Source organism: Charadrius vociferus, unplaced genomic scaffold (assembly GCF_000708025.1).
Source record: "Charadrius vociferus isolate BGI_N301 unplaced genomic scaffold, ASM70802v2 scaffold296, whole genome shotgun sequence".
Lineage (NCBI taxonomy): Eukaryota > Metazoa > Chordata > Aves > Charadriiformes > Charadriidae > Charadrius > Charadrius vociferus.
The window spans coordinates 766,897-787,063 of NW_009648972.1; the positions used below are offsets into that span (position 1 = coordinate 766,897).

Sequence of the window (20,167 nt, forward strand, 5' to 3'; positions counted from 1 at the left end):
CACTATCTGGGCACCTAGAAGTTTGTTAGTCTTTCTCATTTGTATTAGCTTATTAAACCGTCAATAAAAAAGATTGCCTACCTTTTGAGACTGCTTCTCGCTTAGAGCCACAGGCTGTTGCATTTGTGGCAGCGCTGCTGGCTCATTGTCTATTGCAATGCCAAAGACCAAAGAAATTGCGCGGACTCAGACGTACCATACAGCATACTAGGTAACACATTTGCAAAAGCAAAATTAATTGATAACTGGACATCAGTTCTTTTAAAGTGACTATTCTGAGTAAGATTTTTGTAAAGAAAGTGTTTGGGCAAATGTGCACATCTCCTGTAAGCAATCTTTGTTCTTTGGAGAATATGACTTCCCTGCAGAGGGTTTTTGGTTGTAGCTGGGAACTGGCATCTGTATCTGAAATGCTGTGCTGTACAGTGATAGGAACAGTAAATCTATGGCCAAAAGCTAAGTGTGTTGTAAATATCTAGAAAATGTTGCCAAATATTTACAATAGTTTATTACCTAGTAAAAACAAGTGTCAGTTATACTTTTTTTTTTTGGGGGGGGGGGGATAAAGTAGGTTTAATATGTATTTTTTGTGTGAAGATCTGCTACGCTTTTACAGAAATAGTTACATTGAAGTTTTGCATTTAGCTTGCTTTATATAGTACGCTATATTTTATAGATCTAAAATTCACATTACTGCGTAGCAATGTTTTTTTCAGCATTTTGTCACATTAGTTCATTATAATGTCTGACTGTTGATACAGTCAATGCAGCACAAAATTATGTTTAAAGTATCAGCTTATCATTTTAAGTGGTTTTATTTTGGAAAGAACATTTTGTAGAGGGTTTTGGTATCTAATACCTTTAATATGATGAAAATTATTTCATAAACAAAGGTATGTCTTTTGGAACAACTACTTTACACTGGCAAGAAGAATCCTGGAAATATAACTGAGATGAAGCTGAGTGACTATTAAGTGTACGTAGCCTTTTCCAGCAGGATGCTGTTTTGTAACAAACCATAAGTTGTCTATATTACAGCATGGAAAATACTTACCACCGTGGTTTTAAACTTTTTGCAGACTTTTGCTGCATCATTGGAAATAATATAAAATACACCATATTCTTATTATTTTTAATACTTTTTAAAATAATTATTTCATATTATGAGGGTTGTTTCACGTCAACACAATTGTAAGTACTCTTTTTGTGGAATAAAGGGAAGATACTACTTGTTAACATGGACATCTTTAACTTCTGCTTCTGGTAAAGATGATAATGTGGGGTCAGAACTTGGATGTGTTGAAAATGGATCTCACTGCATAAACACAGTTAAATGAGCAGCTCCCAGAAATAAATGAATTTGATTATTCCAACCTTCCTAGCTTTCCCAATTAATTGGTTGCCTTAATGAAGTTTTTGATTTCTTCAGGTGTTTTTTTTTTTCCCCAGTTACTTCAAAATATGTATTTGTGAATCCACAGAGAAAGTATGCATATGTTAAATTTGATCAGATACACAGTTTAATACTGGATTTGGTTCAACTGTAATTCAGTCTCTGTGAATGCCTCGGTTTGTAACTAGAAAATTCATGGAACTTCCGAGCAGTAAAACATTATTGTCTAAATAAGAAAGTAGATCTGTAACAATGTCTGTTTTCTAAACACGTAAAAATGCTGTGGGCAGTGGACTAGTAAATTCAAACCTCATGAAGATGAAGCTTTTCTGTAAAAAATGAGATTCTTTGCTATGAATTCAGCTTTAACTCAGTAGTTATGTCAGCAAGTTTGGGTGCAAGTCACTTCATACCAGTGAAGCGATTGGTCTGAATTCCGTGTCCCCCCTTCCCATTTGAAGAATTGAAATAGTGGAGATAAGATCATTTAGGTGTTGTCTTCTTCCCGCTGTTTACATGATTTTGGCCAAAATTCATTTAAGGTAGTGATGTGCATCCTGGCTTGAAATGACTAACAGTGGATTTTTAAAATATGTAGAACAGATACTTATAAAGGAAAACACAACTCAGTAGCTGAAAATGATAACCTTTCTATGTCTTTATTTCAGTAAAAACTGAGATTCATTCAACTTGAGATTCAATTAACCTGAAATTCAATTTACACAAATTCTGTTTTACTGTAATACATACCTGTCAGTAACGCTAAAACATACTTTTGTAGTTCTTGAGGAATTTGAGTCAAAGATAAGAATTTTGTATGGATATAGCTGAAACATAAAACCAAATTGGTAGATAGGAAAACATAAATCAGTGCAGTAACGGACTTTGTTGTCTCTATTCATGGAGCCTTTCCCTCCTGGATGCCTCTTCCTGCTTTATCCCACGTATTTACAGTTATTTCATTGTATAGTTTCTCCTGGAACAAAAAAAATAGTATATGTAAGGGCGTGATGAGGATCAACATTTCCAATCCATGATGAGTTTCAAATGAAGTATCAAAAGGCTTTTTTTGTGAAGCATAATTGTGTCAAAGCAACCAGATTTCTTTGCTCGAGCCTGTTCCAGAGATTCCTTGCCACTATTCCAAAAATGACTGAGGTACAGAGGGACAAGAATAGGAAAAGCAGAAATCAGTACAATAGCCAAGAAATGTTTAGGCTTTGCTAACACTTTGCATTGGGCAAGGGGGAAGTCGTCTCAGTGCTGTGATCTGCGGTGGAGTTTGCATGTTCCTTAATGTTTCTTAAAGAAATTGGTTTCTTTGCTGTTGGAATGGTGCTGGTGTTTGCAAGAGTGTCTACTGCTGCTCAGTGCTTTGTACCTGTATCTGCCCTGGAAGAAGGTTGCTTTGCATCACACTTGAGTGACATCCTTCTGGTGGGCCCAGCTCTACCGCGCAGTTGGACGTTCTAAGTCCACTGTCTAAGACAAAGATAAGTTGATAAAAGGAAATAACAGTAAGGAAATCAACCTCCCAGTGAGAATAGTGCCATAATAAATCCATTTCTGAACAGCTGTCCGTGCACGAGTTTTGTACTTATCTGGATCTTTGCAACTGCAAAACCCAGTGAGGAAAAACATGACTTACCTATGATATTTCATTTTGTTTTACAGGAAAAGGCTCAGTGCTTTCAGAAGTCTCTTGCTTCCCAAGCAGATAAAGCCACACAGACAGAACTCGTAGGCCATGATGTAAGTAGTTGTATTGAACAGTATTTTTTTATCATCTTTGTGGGTGTTCAGACTTCTGTCAGCCTGTTTGCCTGTACTGCTGTTGTGTCCCTACATTGATTTAGGGGGATTTACTGGAACACCATTCATCCTTTGCTCTTAAATGATTTTCAAATACCTTCTGAAACATGAGAAGATAATTACAACTATCTGCCCGCATGCTGATGCCCTATTAATTGTATGCTTTACAAAGAGCTGAGAATTAGCATAAGTAAATGTGGAGGATATGTATTAGTGGATTCTAATTTTTTTTCAGTATTCATCTACACACTTATTGACAATTTAATGAGGTTGTTATGTTTATAATCGCCATATGCTGTCCAAACAATATTTGAATTTTGGAAGATAATGGAATAAATACAAATTTCCCAAGTGATGTTAAAGTTCTATTTCCTAAAGAGCATCAGAATTTCTGCTAGAAGGTGAATTGTTAGTACCTATTCTTATGCAAGAACATAGTCAGGGAAGATTCCTTAACAGTAGAAATGTTTTTTTTCCTTGTTTTTAAATGGAAACATTCTTTCTGTGGGACATTGGTTGAATATGTGTAAGAGATTCACTTGTTTATATGAGCCTTCTTGAATAATCTTTGTTTAAGAATGCCACAATGTGGAACATTTAGCACAGTTCTGTTCTGTGATTTGAGCAAAATCTAACAATACTTCTTACCAAAGACTGTTCTGCAAAATAAGGGTGTGGTTCTGTTACCAAAATCAGCAGAAACAAACGTTCTGAGCCTTAATTTAAGTTTAGAAAGCAGGCACCTCTTTATTATGGTGCTGGACACACAGAGGATGACTCCACCTAGTGTGCGTACCAAGTTGCTCCACTATGAAAATTATATACAATCAAAATATACATATTCATCACATTTCCGAGAAATAATAAACATATTCATAAAATTCCCGAGACCTCATTAATATATGTAAATGTCTGAGATGCGTGCGCCTTCAGGTGCACTGGTGGTCATCCATAGTCTTCCTCACTGTGTCCGTTGGTTAAACCCGATCCTTGCACGTACTCAGCTTGGTCACAGAGCCTTGCCCCCCTCTTATCTTGGAACCTCCAGAAGATTTTCTTGGTTTACTAATCAGGCCAACAACTTATCATTCTCTTGACAGGTACTTCAAAGCTACGTTGTTCAACAGTTAGTTCAGATTATACTTTGTTACCAAATGCATTTTACGGGTTTGATTTTCATTGATTGGTCCCTTGATTATATATATATATATATATATTATCAATACCCATATCCAAATAATCAATGTTTATTTCTGTTAACATCTATTGATTTGGTTCTTGATATTTAAATCAAGATGGGAAGGGCAAGGGGGGTCTCTAAGCAGCATCACTGGTGCATAGCAGGTTTCTATAATTACTAGACTCAAACAAAACTTTTCTATTCTATTCTCCACTGTTTCATCGTGGTTCTACTTGTTCCTTGATACAGAACAATAATTACCTAGTGAGGGCTGTATGGTTAGAAGTTTCAGAACACAGTGCCCTAACATTCTGCTTCTACTATAACCAAAATCTGGTAATTTTACAACAGTTCAGCATTGATGTGTATCAACAAGCTGCTTCAAATTTGTAGAAAGAACACTGGAATTAAAGCATGTTTTGAAGCCTTCCTCTCAGTTTGCATTGTATCAGTGGAGCATTAAACTTTTGTCTTCTGAGTCTTCAGATAGTCTTCTGAAAATAGCAACATAAAAATTTTACATTTTAATCTGAAAAATTCTTGAAGCAAACTACCTTTTGGTGTTTTCTCAGACTGTGTTTTAAGCTGATTCAAGCCAGGGGTACTAACTGGGTTTTTTTTAAAAGTAAAATGCTTTGGAAAAAAATGTAGTTATAATTATTATTTTTATATGTATTACTCAACACTTGTGGGTTGTTGTGTTTGTTGGTTTGTTTATTTTTTTGAGTATTTTTTTGTTTAGGGCAAATAAGTCAGTATTTTACTCAATGTACCTATCTGCACCAGTCTCTTGTTCGTGGTTTGCCAGATACGAAACTTTATGTTTTACTGTGTCTGTGAAATAATGTCTGTTGGGATTTACTGAAATTGTGAGGTGTATGTATTAATGGTGAAAATTCCACAATATTCAGAAATACTTGAAAACATTTTTGGATGTTACAATGCTATATCCCTTTCTTCTGGGACTAATTATCTTTAACAGCTACTTTATTACATCTTAGAAGTTAAATAAAAGCCTTCCACTAAAAATAAGAATAAGCAATTTTTAGGTTTGGTTTGTGGTTTGTTTTGTTGTTGTTGTTTGTTGTTTGTTTGTGGTTTTTTTTTTTTTTAAAGATGTGATTTATGCATTTGGTTGTTCTCTCCAAAATCAAATATGTGGTATGCTATACTGTATGGATTTACTTTTATTTTTCCTTTTTCCAGTCTGTGTTCCGTTGGAGTTTGAGGGGGGAAGTCTTCTGTCAGTAAAGTAGATGATTGCCAGTTTTGCAATAAAATTAGACCCTCCTCCCCCAAACAGATAGAGTTTTCTGGATGAGAACTGAGTATTAAAGATAACAATAACCATAATTTTTTAAAAATATTATTTTCCTTAGTAGCATTCTCTCCAAAATTAGTGGAAAACATTTTTCAACCTTCCCAGGTAAAATGCGTCTAGCATGTCATGGTTGCCATGATATGTTTTCTTATATAGGGTGGTGCAATGCAAGAACAAAAGGAAATGTGGAATGGTTTTGTATGGAACAACACATCCCCCTGTATTTATCTTGTACAGAGTACTTGTAAAAATTGCTTTACAAGGAGGTGATTACAGAGAAAGTTGAACTTATCTACTGGAATAAGACATGCTTACTATGATCACCATGAAGGGAATCCAGTAAAGACGACTGTGCAAATAAATAGTTTTAACACTTTTCGTAGTATTGTTAAAAATTTTTGATCACTTATTTATTAGCTTGTGTAGCTTTTCTTCAAAGGATACCTATTACAGGTAATGATAGATTCAGCTGTGTTTCTGTTGAAACCAAGTGCCAATGACATTTGTATTCTTTGCTTTTATATGAGATTTGAAAGATCAAGTTGTAACCCTGACAAGTAGTATCTGTGCATCATTTTATTCAGGCTGTGTGCAAGTGTGTATAACTACAAGAATATTGTGCTAATGTGAAATTAGATTAAATAGAAAAACACAAAACAGATCAGAGAATGCAAAATATACTTTTCACCCCATTAGTCGCACATTCTGAGAATAGCATACATTGAATACTTAATATATATAGTTTAACAGGTAAGAAGAAAATTTAAGTTCATTCTGTTATCACTACAGATTTGCAGCTGCAATTCCATTTAAAAAGAAAAGTCACCTGTTTTATTTCTCCTTAATGCAACTTTAGAAGCTAATGATAGTTGGATAAAAATGTTGTCAGGAATATGTACAAAATTGATGTACACTTCAAAATGTAGTATTTAAGTCATTAAGTTAATTCTGTGAATGGTTTGTTTTATATTCTTTCATATTCTTTTGTTTCACTGTGTAAATTTAATAGTTGCTTATTTTGCAGTGCAAAAAAAAAAAGAGACAGGTTAACCCCCCAAAAGAAAGCAATGCCCTGTTTTGTTTGACTTCTGGACAATGCTTCTAGTAGTTGAGAGACTTTACTTTAGCCTTGGAGTTCATTTAGTTGCGTCGTTAAAAGTAAATGGAAGTTCTGACTTTGACTTAGACGAGGAATGAATCCTTTCGTCCATAGGGTGTACAGTAATGAAAAAAAGGCTAGAGGCTAGTCTATATTTAGGAAAGAATGGGTGAAGAAGGGAGAAATGCAATGTTTCAAGGGGAAAAAATGTTCTTGACTCTGTGGAGCTGCTCTGAAAAAGTTTAAATAGTGTTAACTGAGTGTTTTGGGTAAGTATTTGAGAGGTTGCCAGAATAGAAGTGAATATAGTGTATTTTATGTTAGTGGATATAATTACAGTCGGATTCTGGCTGTCAAGATGATCACCAAAGTTTGGATCATGCAATCTCCTGCAATACCTGTAAACTGTTGGATAATACTTCTGATAGATTTCTCTGTTTGCTCCCATGCAGCGCACTGAGATTCTTTAAAAACTGCTTTAGAGTACTGTATTAGTAAGCAAGTGAAAGCTAAAGTCTGTAGAAGTAAAGATAATATTTCTCATTACGAACTGTTTGAACTGGAAAGCACAGTGCTTAATCTCTTTTCTGTATTAAAACCATCTAATACAAAACTTAATTATGGAATTAAAACATAAAGTTTAAAATAAGTTTTGATAAGGAGTAAAAAGGTCTTCCATGATGAGGAATGGTACAGTTTCCTTAAGTGATTAACATGACCACTTTGCTACTTGACTAAATTGAAAGTAAAATATGAACACAGCTGCCGTGTGTATTCAAGGGAAGACATTAGAAAGTAATTCAGGTTTCTTAGAAGGCAAATTACTTTGTACTGCAGGATGTCAAGGGATCTCCACCTTATGATAGTCCTAAATTTATTCTGTTTTCCAATATGTGTACAGAGAATCTTTTTAGAACATGTTGGGAGTCTTGGAGAAAGAGCCATGTGCACAACAGATTGATGTGGGAGAATGCTAAATATTAAATGATTAATGCATCTTAAAAAATCAATCCCAATTTAACCTTCTTCACCTTCCTTTGTCTGCAAAGCCTTATTTTATTGAGACATCAAAGAAAAATGTCTTCAATGTTGATCAGGTATCTAAAACGGACCAGAAGATGGATAGATACAGTCAACTTGCATTGTGTCTGATTACAAGATCACGTTAAGTGATAAAACCATAGTCATGGCCACTAGCTAAATAAGTAGAGTTCTCTGTTTCTGTCACCGAAAGATGTCCAACTCAGCACTGCTTTGTCAATCTTTATTAGTCTTTGGATGAAAAGAATTTGTAGTTAATTTTATTGTATGCAGAGTAGAAATTCCTAATAGTTGACATGATTTCTACAATGTCTTCTTTGTATTTGCCTTGTGCTGATGATACAGGTTTCACATCTGAGAACTGCCGTTCTGCTTGTTCTTTTTCTTTCATACAGAGAGTAAAGCTGATGTAAACAGGTTTGGGACTTACCCTTAAATCATTTCCCATTTAATGAGAATCCTTTCCGGTTTAGTGGTCCTTACATTTTGTATTATGCTTCTAGAGTCTCAGACAACAAACTTGTGTGGTCTTGCTCCCAATCTGCTTACTGTTTGATTTGCATAGCTACAGACAGAAATTATTTTTCCTCGGTGATCCACCAGCATTGCGTTTACAACAGTGCTGGATGAGCAGGCACTGACTCTAAACACCTGTACTAACCTTTAATATTAAAATTAATAGATATCCATAGTAATACATTTTCAAGGTATTTGTTTTGTAGCTTGCTGTGCGTTGCCTTGGACAGCAAGCCTCTGTTTCCCTCTCAAAGCCTGGGCACTGCTTTCTGCAGAGCATCTGTGTGTCACTAGGAGGGAGTGGAAGACATTGGAGGTAGATGCTCTAACTGTTCCCCTCCACCTCCCCGCTATGCTCCTCATCCTCCCTGGCAGCCAGCCAGCATGGTGTATGGATGCTGTGAGGAACCTGTTGTAGTGTCCTCTACTCTAGTAAGGCAAGGGAACAGAATACTAAAGTACTTGAACTTCTTGAACTTTCCAGTTTAATCTAAATATATTTCTGCCCACAGTATTGCATAGTTTGTTACAGTGTGAAATGAGTTGCATTTTGCTTCCTAAAATAGAAAATACATCCTGCTTCTGCCTCTCCCGCCCCCTCCCCTTTGGAGACTGATGCCCACCTGCTATAGTATGTTACTACTAGATTATTTTTCTCCATTTATTTCTTATTTTCTCTCTGAGTTTGTTTTCTAACGTATACAGTGATATAATGCAAACTCATGTGTAATATACCTTTTTCTAATGCGAAATTATTTTTTGAAAAATAAGTACCTTTAGAAATCAAATCAACTATTAACCATTTCAGTCTTTGTTTTGCTTGTACTTCTGTGTGCCTATTCATATCTGGATATCCAAGTTATTCTTGGCATGCTAATTCCTTTCCCACAACTTCCACTAGCAATCATTTTATCTTCTTCTCATGCCCATTTTCCTTTTTTTAGTATACAATTTCAAAATACCATTTCAAAATCTGCATGAGGTTGGTGATGTCCTACCTGTCCAAATTGTGTCAAACTTTTCATCCATTAATAGTGAAATATTATGCTGAAACTTTTTTGGTTTTAATGATTGCCTCCCACCAACCCTTACCCAAGCACATTGCCTCACCATCAAACCCCAGGGTACGTGCTGTTTGAGTTCCATTTAGCCACGAAGTCAGGAACATGAATGAGTTGTTACACCTAGGACTGCTCACTACAAGGATAAACAGTTCGAGTTACTAGTGCTGAACTTGCCAGAGGACGCTTGCTTCTGCTGAGGGTTTGGTGTCTGTGGTGCTCTATAAAAAGTGATACAGGTTTTCACATAAACGAAATTCAAAAGTAGCTGGGTTCTGGGACAGAAGCTGACACTTGCCAGATGGAAAAGACAGGCTGCCACTAATCACTTTAATCCTGTAGCTGATTATCAGCAGGTATTATGCATGTAATTTTGCCATCTCTAGGAATAAAGAACAGAAAAATTTCCATTCTCTAGTGGTGCTCAATTAGTATGAATGATCTTCAGTTTTGATTTGTGGAATGCAAGTTGGCTTCTGGCTGCTTGTATAAATAAACTGTGTGCTGTTTAAATATTTGCAGTAATATGTGGCTTGATGATATAATAGCTGAGTTTCCTCATAGACCAGAACTTAATATAACACTGTAGTCTCTGTATCTTTAAAAATATAGTTTTCCCGTAATATACTCTGCAATAACAGTGCAATGTTTTTCTTGCCAGTTGTTTTCCATCTTTCTATTTATTCTAGATTTCTCTGTCATAAACATCTTCTGTCTTTTCTTCTGTCTGTGTATCTGCAGTTAGGCTGTTGCCATCTTGCTTTTAAAGTGCAATAAAGTATGAGATACTTAGAAATGTTAACCAGACTTACTGTCACTAATTTTTACTTGGATGTCTTGGGGTGAGGGAGAGAAGAAGGGGAAGAAGGAAAGGAGGGTGTTTAGTTATTGCTACCTATTCAACCGAGAAATTCTTTTTTTGAAGATAATGCTTTTCCCACTTCTGCTTTGGCTCCATCACTGTCTTCTTGTTAGAGTTCTCCAGAAGTTTACTTTTTCACTTAAGCATATCCATCTAGACATTTTGTCTCATTTCTTATTTTTACTTTAATTTCTGTGTAGGACTTGTAAGTATGACTTACCAAAATATTATTGCAGTAGTATATGTTCAGCATGTTATACCTACATTGTTTCTAGCATAAAGATACTAGTGGGCAGTTCATGACATCTCTAAGTATTAATTAAAGGAGCAGTTATCCCTAGAATTAATAACATGTTTTTACTACATCCACTCTGACCTGTTGTGCTAAGGATAGAAGGAAGTAGGACACTGGCAGACAAGACCTTTCAATAGCTTTTATTTGGTTGAAATTAAAATGCCATCCCTTTCCCAGTAGATTATACCTTGCTGACTCTGTTCATGTATTATGCTGAATACTAGCAGTGTCCTATTTGTAAGGCCAGTGAATGGTTTGGGAATATCATAGCAGCACTGAAATCTTTTGAATTTTGTTCAAAAGAATGAGATGAGAATTCAGTAAAGTGTATTCATTAACAATCAGAAATTTGCAAACATAGCAATGTTTCACCATAGGCTTTAAATATATTTTCTTAAAAATGATAAAAACTTGGATTCACCCTGAAGAAAAGATCAACAAGCAAAATACAGAAATGAGGCATGGATAACCACTGTATTATGAAGCAACGTGTATGGGTTTTGTCATATTAGTACGTTTAGAATGAGTATTTTTTAATGCAGAACGATCTACTTACACAGTTTTATCATAATGTGGAAATGTTTTCATGTGGTGTGCATGCTGCATGTAGATTCCCTCTATTAGCATAAACTAGCTCATTCTTGGTAACCTTTTTCCTGTACAAACATGGCATCTGTTGTACATAACTGTTTTCTAACTAGAACTGTGTCATGCACAAGCTGACAAGTCATATTTCTGGTTTTGTATGCATAGTCGCTTCATTCCTTATTAGGTTGATCGTTGGTGTGCAAGTTTTATTATTACATGCTGCCTGCATGACTGCATACAGCATAAATGATCATTTTTCATTTAACTTTGTGTTGCCATCAAACCATGCATCTTTAAGATTTCATTTCATTTCTTTTTTCTTTTCTTTTCTTTTTTTCTTTTTTTTTTAAGGCCCTGTGGAATTCTCCATGTTCTGAAGGCTTAGTTTACAAACCTATCAGCATCTCATTGGTTCCATCATTATTAAATTAAAAAAACAACATCTGGACACTCTGCACTTATGGATTTAATTAAATACTGCTGTATATGAAAAGAGCTGCAAGTTACCATTACTGGCAAAATTCTACTACTTAAAGTTATATTTGTATTATCAAACATCACTTTTCTGGCAGTGATATCTTCATTATTAAATAGATCTATGAATAAATTATTAGTAAGCTATCACAAAGTTACTATCTGAAATAAACGTTAATTATTCTTACCATTTTGTGCATTTAATCATCCATTGGCAACTCACTACGGGTAAGAAAATCCTCCAGTGATGCTTGTTTCTGGGGTTGAGAAAATACATCTTCAAGATCTGGAAACCTAAGGATGCTATTACTTTTAAAACCTGTATTTTCTGTCTTCCAGTAATAATATTTTTGCACCAATTGTGAGTACAGGTTCAGCACCTGTCAATATGTGGTCTGTTTGATGAATGTTCATAACGATGTATGTAATTCTTATGTGTGGTTCAAGAGATGTTTCTGCAAAGGATTTGGTAAGCTTTTACGAGATCAGAATTTACCCAGCTTTATCCCAGGAAATAAGAGAGCTGATCCTAAAAACATACAGTCTGATTTATTTTTTTTTAATCCACTAGAATCATAGCTTTACTCTACCTTTTTATCTTACTTTCTGAATATTTCATCTTCTAAGACATTGCTAAGACAGTACCAATGCGAGCAAAGTAAATATCGTGTTTGCTGGATGTGACTGTGGTGCTTGAGTGGATAGCTGCTGTTATCCAAAGGAGGGGAGGCGGGGGGGAGATAATTCCTGGGTTATGGCTTTATTAAGCAAGAAATCAGAAGCAAACTGGAGAGTTCACTACAAACCCTGTCACCATTATCACTTGCTTCAGTGTTCCCTTACCCGGGATTGACTTCGTTCACCGGAGGATGTGCTCTACACCCACCCAGGTAAGATAAGAAGGTGCTTGTGCCAGCAGTATTCTTAAACCTTTCCTGCTAATACCTTTACTTAGTGACAAGAGATGATACTTGAATCTTGTTACTAAGCCATTTCAATCAGGCCTCACAGTATATAATAAGAACAGTTATCCAACTGGAGCAACTGTTTAGCACCTGTGGCTGTAATTTCAGAGGGCATACTGTTCTCATTTAAAAATAACATTTCACCAGTTATTCTTAAATGCACCTGAACTGAAAATAAAAGCAATCAACTAAATATTCATGCAAGTCTTTAAAGTGAATGAACCTTCTTCACAGGTGGTGTCGCGTTATGTTGGCTGATTCTGTACCACTTATCATGGTGTTATTGTTGATCGGTCTCATATCAACTTTTCTTTTTTTGTTCATAACAGCCATCTTCAGCATCCGCTCTTGCCCTTTCAGTCAGGCTTCCTGAAATTTCTTTTTGTGTATAATTGCATAGTTCTTACTGTATTTGTTGGAAGTATCTTGAAAAAACAATGAAGTAGCAGATACCTAATTTAATGAAACGACAGAAATGAGCATGTGCTTATTATCCTTCTGAACTTCAACTTCCTTGTTGAACTTCATCTGCTGCCTTTCTTCCTTCTCTTCCGTGGTACTAGAAAATCCTTTTTGTAATTGTTGATGAGCATAGAAACCTCTACCTCTTACTGTCTGTCATGCTTTCTTTTTTCATCACCATCTTTATTATGGTAATATTTTCAGTCCTTGTAGGATACTATTATCTGGAAGTGGATAGAGAGAACATTTTTCATTGTGATGCTTTGCCACAGAGATCTGTATTTTGCTTAAAGAAATGCATATTGGGAATGGAGATGGTTATGAAAAAACTGTAGAAGTCTGTGAAAGAAGAAGAGTGGAAGAGAAAAGTTTTCAGGATTCCGATGAGAAGAAAACTAGTTTCATTTCCTAAATGAACAAGCTTTTTTACCTGTTCCTCCTAAGTCTGTGAAAGAATACATAAAATACTCGAACAGCTAGTGTGTTTCTAAACTTGTCACTCGATAGAGGTGTTGCTAGCAGCTGTCATGTCAGCGCAAAACTGAACACAACACTTTGGGATAAAGAGCGTAAGAGTTGGGATTTTAACTTCCTCAGGAAACTACCCATCATTTCCAATACCTTTTTTGCATTTTCTTTGTTTAATTTCATTTTTCTATAACTTTAAAAAACATTATGAACCAATAAGAAATTACTCAAGTTTGGGTTTTGGCTCACATAGCCATTTAAATGGTCTGCAAAAAAAGTCATGATTGACAAGTACTATTCAGATTTCAAGGGGACACAATCAGAGTGGGCAAAACGTGCACTTTATATGCATAGACAAGAATTTAGTTTTAGTCAAATTAAAGTCTTGACAGTCTGATTAAAGTTGTTTTGTTTTGTTTTTTTTATTATTCCAGTTAGAGGTATACTAGCACATCTAGTTCAAACATTCAGAAATGAAACATACATAAAGTTCCTAGTACCTACCCCTTTCTTTGCTGTATCACTCACTCTTGCACAGCCTCTCTTGATCTGAAGGTCAATGGCTTCAGGTCAGTCGTGGGAGTGGTAGCACTGCTGTAAATCTGGTATCACAACTCCTTGGCAGGAGTCTGATGTTAATGTTGATGATTTCTTTCTCCTCATTCTGAAATCCATTTGGGATCTCTCTGATACATTTGTTATCGTGTTGTACACCTTGCTGTTCATCGTTGATTTCAAGTTCACATGACACCTCTATTGTACAGCTGGTTTTACCACAATCCAAAGGTTTCTTTCCTTTGGTGAGTAACTGGCCATTGCTGAGTTCATAGTCCTGGGGCTTCTGGTGTCATCCAGTGCCTGTGATTATTTGGGTTGCTCATCATTGGAGGATCATTCTTCACAGAGTAAGTGCTTTTTACTGATACCTCTTAAGATATGAACATATAGCTGACAAAGCCACCCCTGTACCCTCCCTGCTACCAAAACCTTGCTGTGTAAGCCCAATGCAAGGTGTTACACCACACAACTGTGAAAAGCTGAACAGCTAGTGTGAAAAGGTGATAGTAACCTGGTCATTAGATAACTGCTCTTAAGAGCTAAAGTAAATACCCAGGCAGGCCAGACAAAAACAAATCTTGATGCCAATGTTGTTAGCTTGATCCAAAGCCTGTTTCATATTACAAGCAACGGCAGCACCATGTTTACTGGGATACAATGGTAAAACAGTATTGGCAAAATACTTTGCTCTCGTTCTGAGCATTGACATTTAACAAGTGCAGAGGTTTGTTATTTTAACTAGCACACCTTGTTCTTTCTCCATTTGATGCTTTGCAAGTTGTACCAGGTAACCTGAGTTTGCTTTCTGCGCTTTTTTCCGGGGACTTCCAAATGTGTGAGTGCAATGCTGCTTGATACAACATAAGAGGGGGGAAAAGTAGAAATTGAGTCACTAGATTTAAAATCAACACAGGTGCAAAAATATTACAGCTAGAGCAAATATTCTGTGGTAAGCGTTGAGAGGTTAAGAAGGGTGATTAGAGTTATAAGCAGTCAGAGGCACAGACAAGTCTCCAAAAGCCTGGGGTGGGATAGAAACAGAAAGTTTACATCCTACTTGAATTGAAGGGAGAATTTTTTAATTTATCAGTGGGTTTTTTTTAACCGTAATCTTCTGAAGTCATTTCCATATGGAAACATGCAGAACAGTGTGAATGTTGGCATATAAATTATCCTACTGTTCCTCATTTGGAGCCAGTAAAGAATTTTTGTAGCTTTACAATGTTTACAACAGGTCTCTCAAATAGTTTGAAACATAATTGAAGCTGTTTGCGGGCATAGATACTATATGCATGGTGAAAGGGTTGGAAATTTCATTGTTCTTAAATAGTGAGGAGGTCCGTGGCTTATCTTCTGGAGCTGAATTTACCCAGTGTTAACCAGTGGTTTTCAGGTCACTATTTGGTCATTCAGATTATATTTTAGACTGTTCAGTATGCTTTAGGCATTTACATAAGTGTTAAAACTGAAAGAACTTAGGAAGAAAAAGTTAGGGTATAATATATGACCTATGTTATACCAATAATAGAAACAGAAAATGCCATGTCTATCCCTGACCTATTACTAGTACTTTCTCAGTAGAAGTGCAATGAGAACTATATCCAGGCTGTGTACTCTGCGTTCATTTCAATACAGTGCTTTTTTAGTATTCATTTATTCATCTTTAGTAATGGAAGTTTCTACTTCTTAAGAGTCAACAGAATATTAACATTAATGATAAAACAGCAAGAAGGAGCATGAAGAGAAAGGATTATAAATGAGATTTGGGGAATAGTAATACTTTTTTTTTTTGTAGTGTACAAAAAAGCATTAAATTGAAAACAGAATCTACTGGATACCAGCAATAAAAGGAAAAAATGTTCTGTTTGGTTACTAGCAAATGCACTGAAAAAAAACTTGCGAAGATATATTTTTGTGTGTGCATGTATTAAATCATGCTGAAGCTGAAGGCACATGAATTAGATACTGTATTACAACTTTATATTCAGTAGCAGTTTCATTACTTTCAGGGATGTTTGTATTCGTCTAAAAACATCCAGGAAAAAAAAAACCTTGGTAGTGCTGTTAATGTTAAATATCATCATGAAATTAAGTAATAGCTTTGTATTTGATAATAAAACAGGGGAGCTTGATCTATATTGTGTGATGATGCATAGATACTATCAAATATTTGGGCAGAAATGCCAACACCTTTGCTGACATGTTTTAAGTGAAGAATGAGGAAAGCACAACTGTGTGAGAGGAGTAGATGATAGCAGCAGTGGGATCTTCGTACCTGAAATATATGAAACAGTTTTAGGTGCACACGCCAGACACATGAGCTTCCCAATGTGCAAGTATTAAAAAGTGTCCATATGCATTTATAATTGGGCATCTGTGTGGATCTAGATTTAGTTTTCCAATCTGTTAAATGATTGAAGAGGAAACGTTAATGCAGATACAAATCTACTACAGGAGTCCTGTCAGGTTATGAATAAATTCTTCAAGAGAACCCCTAAGAAATTACCAAATTTCAGGTATTACAGAAACGAAAACAACATGAAGACAAGTTTTGCTGGTTAGAGTGGAAGTTTGTGAAAGGACCAAGTCAGTGTTCATATCTGGCTCCAGTGGAGTCATCTCTTAAGATTCAGTATGTTTTTCAAGCATCCAGGTACTCTGAAAAAACTCAAGTAGTTGCAAAACATGAAGAAAAATCCTGAGACTAATGATAAACAGTTGTCTCTTCAGACATTGTCATGCATCTACTCATACTCCCAGTGTCACAAGATTTTTGAAGGCTTGTGGAACTGTTCCCCGATGCTAGGAGGTGCTTAGTAGAGAAACAGTAGCTAACAGGTTAGTTGTCTAACAAAGACCGTTTCATGTATGTGTATAGAAAAATAAATCCAGGAATGTTTAATCATTGTGGTAACTGGACAGAAGTGAGCACATTGTTTCTCTAAATTGCAAAACTAAATATAAGATGAGCTGAAGCCACAGATAATGTTATTCACGGGACTCTGGACATGATGAGGGCATCCCTGCGAACTCGAGGCAGGGCTATGAGGTCAAGTGTCATTTGTTCTTTCCTGTTTTTTAATTGGGTTCTGGAACTGAGGGGCTGACTGTGCCCCAGGAAGTGCTCCAGTGTAGGCTCTCCATGGGCCGCAGTCCCTTCAGGGCATATCCACCTGCTCCGGCACAATGCTTTCCACAGGCTGCAGAGTGGATATCTGTGCTGGTGCCTGGAGCACCTCCTCTCCCTTCTTCTTCACTGACCTTGGTGTTTGCAGGGCTTTTTCTTACTCTTTATTCCTTTACTTCTATGCTTTCTGGTATTTTGCCCTTTCTTAAATATGTTTCCACAGAGGTGCCACCAGCTTTACTGATGGCTGTGTCATTGTGGAGCTGCGCAGAGGCGTCTGTGTCCAGCACAGGGCAGCCCCTGATCTCTTGTCACAGAGGCCACCCTGCAGCCCTCCTGCTGCCAGCACTTTGCCACATAAACCTGTTGCAAAAGCAAACAAAAGCAAAGCATAACCCCACAGTTGACCTGAATGGGATGAGTATTAATAATCTCATAATTGTTTTTCATGGTAGGAAAATGCTTCCCTGGACTTACAGATCTGTTAATATGTGAGGGATGAGTATTATAAAATGGTTGATCAGATGTGTGAATTTAGGTATTGAGCAAATTCAGAAACTAATGAAATTAGCGTAACTTCTGTTCCAAAATACCTGGGTACACTGAGGCTACTGGTGTTGGTCATGACTGCTCTGAATCCATCCTTGGAGTGAGAGACACCATGTTGGCAGAACTTCCATTTGGTGCCTAAGCTGAAGAGACCTTTTTTGGCTACAAGAGCTGGGCATTGTGTCAAGTGTGTCAGATAGATGGTCCAAGCCTCAGAAAGAAAAGTTTTACAAATAACATTGCTACTATTTAATTACGTTCTCAGAACAATTAGCCATCATGAATTACACAAAAAATGGAGTTTTGCTTGCAGGCTGACCTGAAAAATCAATAAATTGATTGGGATACTGTGCTAAATTGCATTAACATTGGAATTCTTTTTAGGTAGCATGAAGTTGAGAACAAGTGTTTGTATTAAAGGTCATTCGAGTGTAGCTGGTACTGCGTTCAATTTATTTGGGAGAAGATGATCTTCGATGTCAGTGGAAAGGCCTAATTTTAAAAAATATGGATTATTCAAAATAATCTAGCAATCAAATTTCATATAAATAAGGCCAAATTAAAGATAGCGTATTTTTAAGAGGACAGTTCTTTCCTTGGATTGGCAGTGGGTTAGTGTTGCATTTAGTATTACTATTCTGGAAAATCTTTAACCAAGTGATGTGCCACATCTTTGTTAACGTGATTCCTCATCACGTTTTCTGTTAAATCCATACAACACTTGAGAGTGTGCAAGCTTGATGTCAGCCAAATAGCAGTTGAACAGCAGGTAGAGTTTACCATTCAACATTGGGCTGCAAATACTGTGGTAGCCATTTCACAAGCATCTGTCAAACATTGGCAATTTAATCCGTGGGAATAAAATACTTGGTAAAATAATAATAATAGTTTCTTACAGAAATTTGAATAAAATTGGTGTACATACATTGCTTAAACCTGCTTTTGTATCGCTAGAGAAGTAAATTTTCAAACCGTCTTAAAACAGTACAGGTGTGAACTCAACAGTAACTTAAATAGCAAAACCTTGAAAAATGTCCTTGTTATGGAACTTCTAGATGTGATTTGAGTGATCTGGCTGATAAAATAATATGGGTAAATGGCGTGAAAGACAAAAGAAGAACAAAACTAGTGAGAACAAGAAGGAAAAGAAAACCTTTATGAACCTATCAGAGTGCACCAAGATCCATCCGGTATTTTCTTTACTTTTTAATATTTCCCTTTACAACAAATATCCAGGGAGAGCAATAGATCCATCTTCTGTAGGTCTTCATATCTCAATGCTCTTTCCTGATATTGGCCCATAATAGAAAAAAAGTTAAATTAAAAGCGAATGTAGAGTGATGTTACTGGTAAACTGCCAAGTTTACCAAAGGAGGTTAGGAATTTTCTTAGCCTGAAGACTGATAATTGTTGATAGACCTGTCTTTTATGAGTTTATTTCCCTTGTGATTCTGTATCCTGACAACATCCTTGAAGGAATATGTTTTATTTTGGGTTTAGTTTGATTATTATTCTTTCTGATATTACTTTAATTAATGTGTTTCTCATCATCTACAGTGGTGATAAAACTAGTATCCAATGTTCATGATTTTTATAGGTCTTCTTCAGTAGTTCCCTATCGTTATAGTTCTTTGTTGAACATATTTATGCTGAGAAACAGATTAGGCAGATATTATATACATAGGACATATATTGCCAAAAGAAGGCAGTAAATGCTTGAATTGAAGAGCTTTTTATACTCTCTTAAGCAGGAAGGGAAGAAATTAGTTGGCTGACTCCATTCCTAAGCCCCAGGTTTTTCTGTCTTCCTTTCTGAAATCTTTCGTTGCCATGTCTGCAAATTTTTCTTGCTGTTGGGAATATTTGCAAACTCTGTTAGTGGTGGGGCTTTTGTTCTGGCTCATTATTTTCCCCTGCTGTTGCTCCTTTGCTCATTTCCTTTTATCTTGCTGTATTGTTTTTATTCTCTCTCCACATTACAGTCCCATTTGGCTCATCTTCTCCTTTCTTTCTTTTCTATAAAACATCGTTTTTATCACCCATAAAGCGTGCTTCTAAAACTTCAACAATAACAGAAACCAGAAAGTCACAGTTTTTCTTTTAACTTCTATTTTTCCTCAGTCTTTTTCTTATTTTTAAGCAGAAGGAAAGAGAAAAAATACATCTAAGGCAAACTACTCATACAGAATAATTTTCAGGGACTAGGAAGTGATATTTTTCTTATAGTTCATAGCTAGCTGCTATGTTCAAAATCTATGAAATGAAAATAATGCCATTTTCAATTCTGTGGATGTTAATGTGAATTTATGTATCTTTTTAAATGTCTAGAAAATTATATTGTTTAGTCTGTATTGTATCAAGTAAGAAATTCCTGTAAAACTTGTTTACCCACCCTT

General features: G+C 36.0%; 1 protein-coding gene across 2 annotated transcripts in view; it reads left to right on the forward strand.

Annotated features, from left to right (window-relative positions):
- CCSER1 (coiled-coil serine-rich protein 1) overlaps nucleotides 1–20,167 on the forward strand; it is a 644,956-nt gene that overhangs the window by 373,559 nt on the left and 251,230 nt on the right. Inside the window, exon 8 of one of the 2 annotated variants that reach the window (XM_009887738.1) lies at nucleotides 3,068–3,149. In XM_009887738.1, coding sequence (XP_009886040.1) covers nucleotides 3,068–3,149 — 82 coding nt within the window. The remainder of the gene's footprint in view (nucleotides 1–3,067; nucleotides 3,150–20,167) is intronic. The other variant, XM_009887739.1, reaches the window with a different exon arrangement.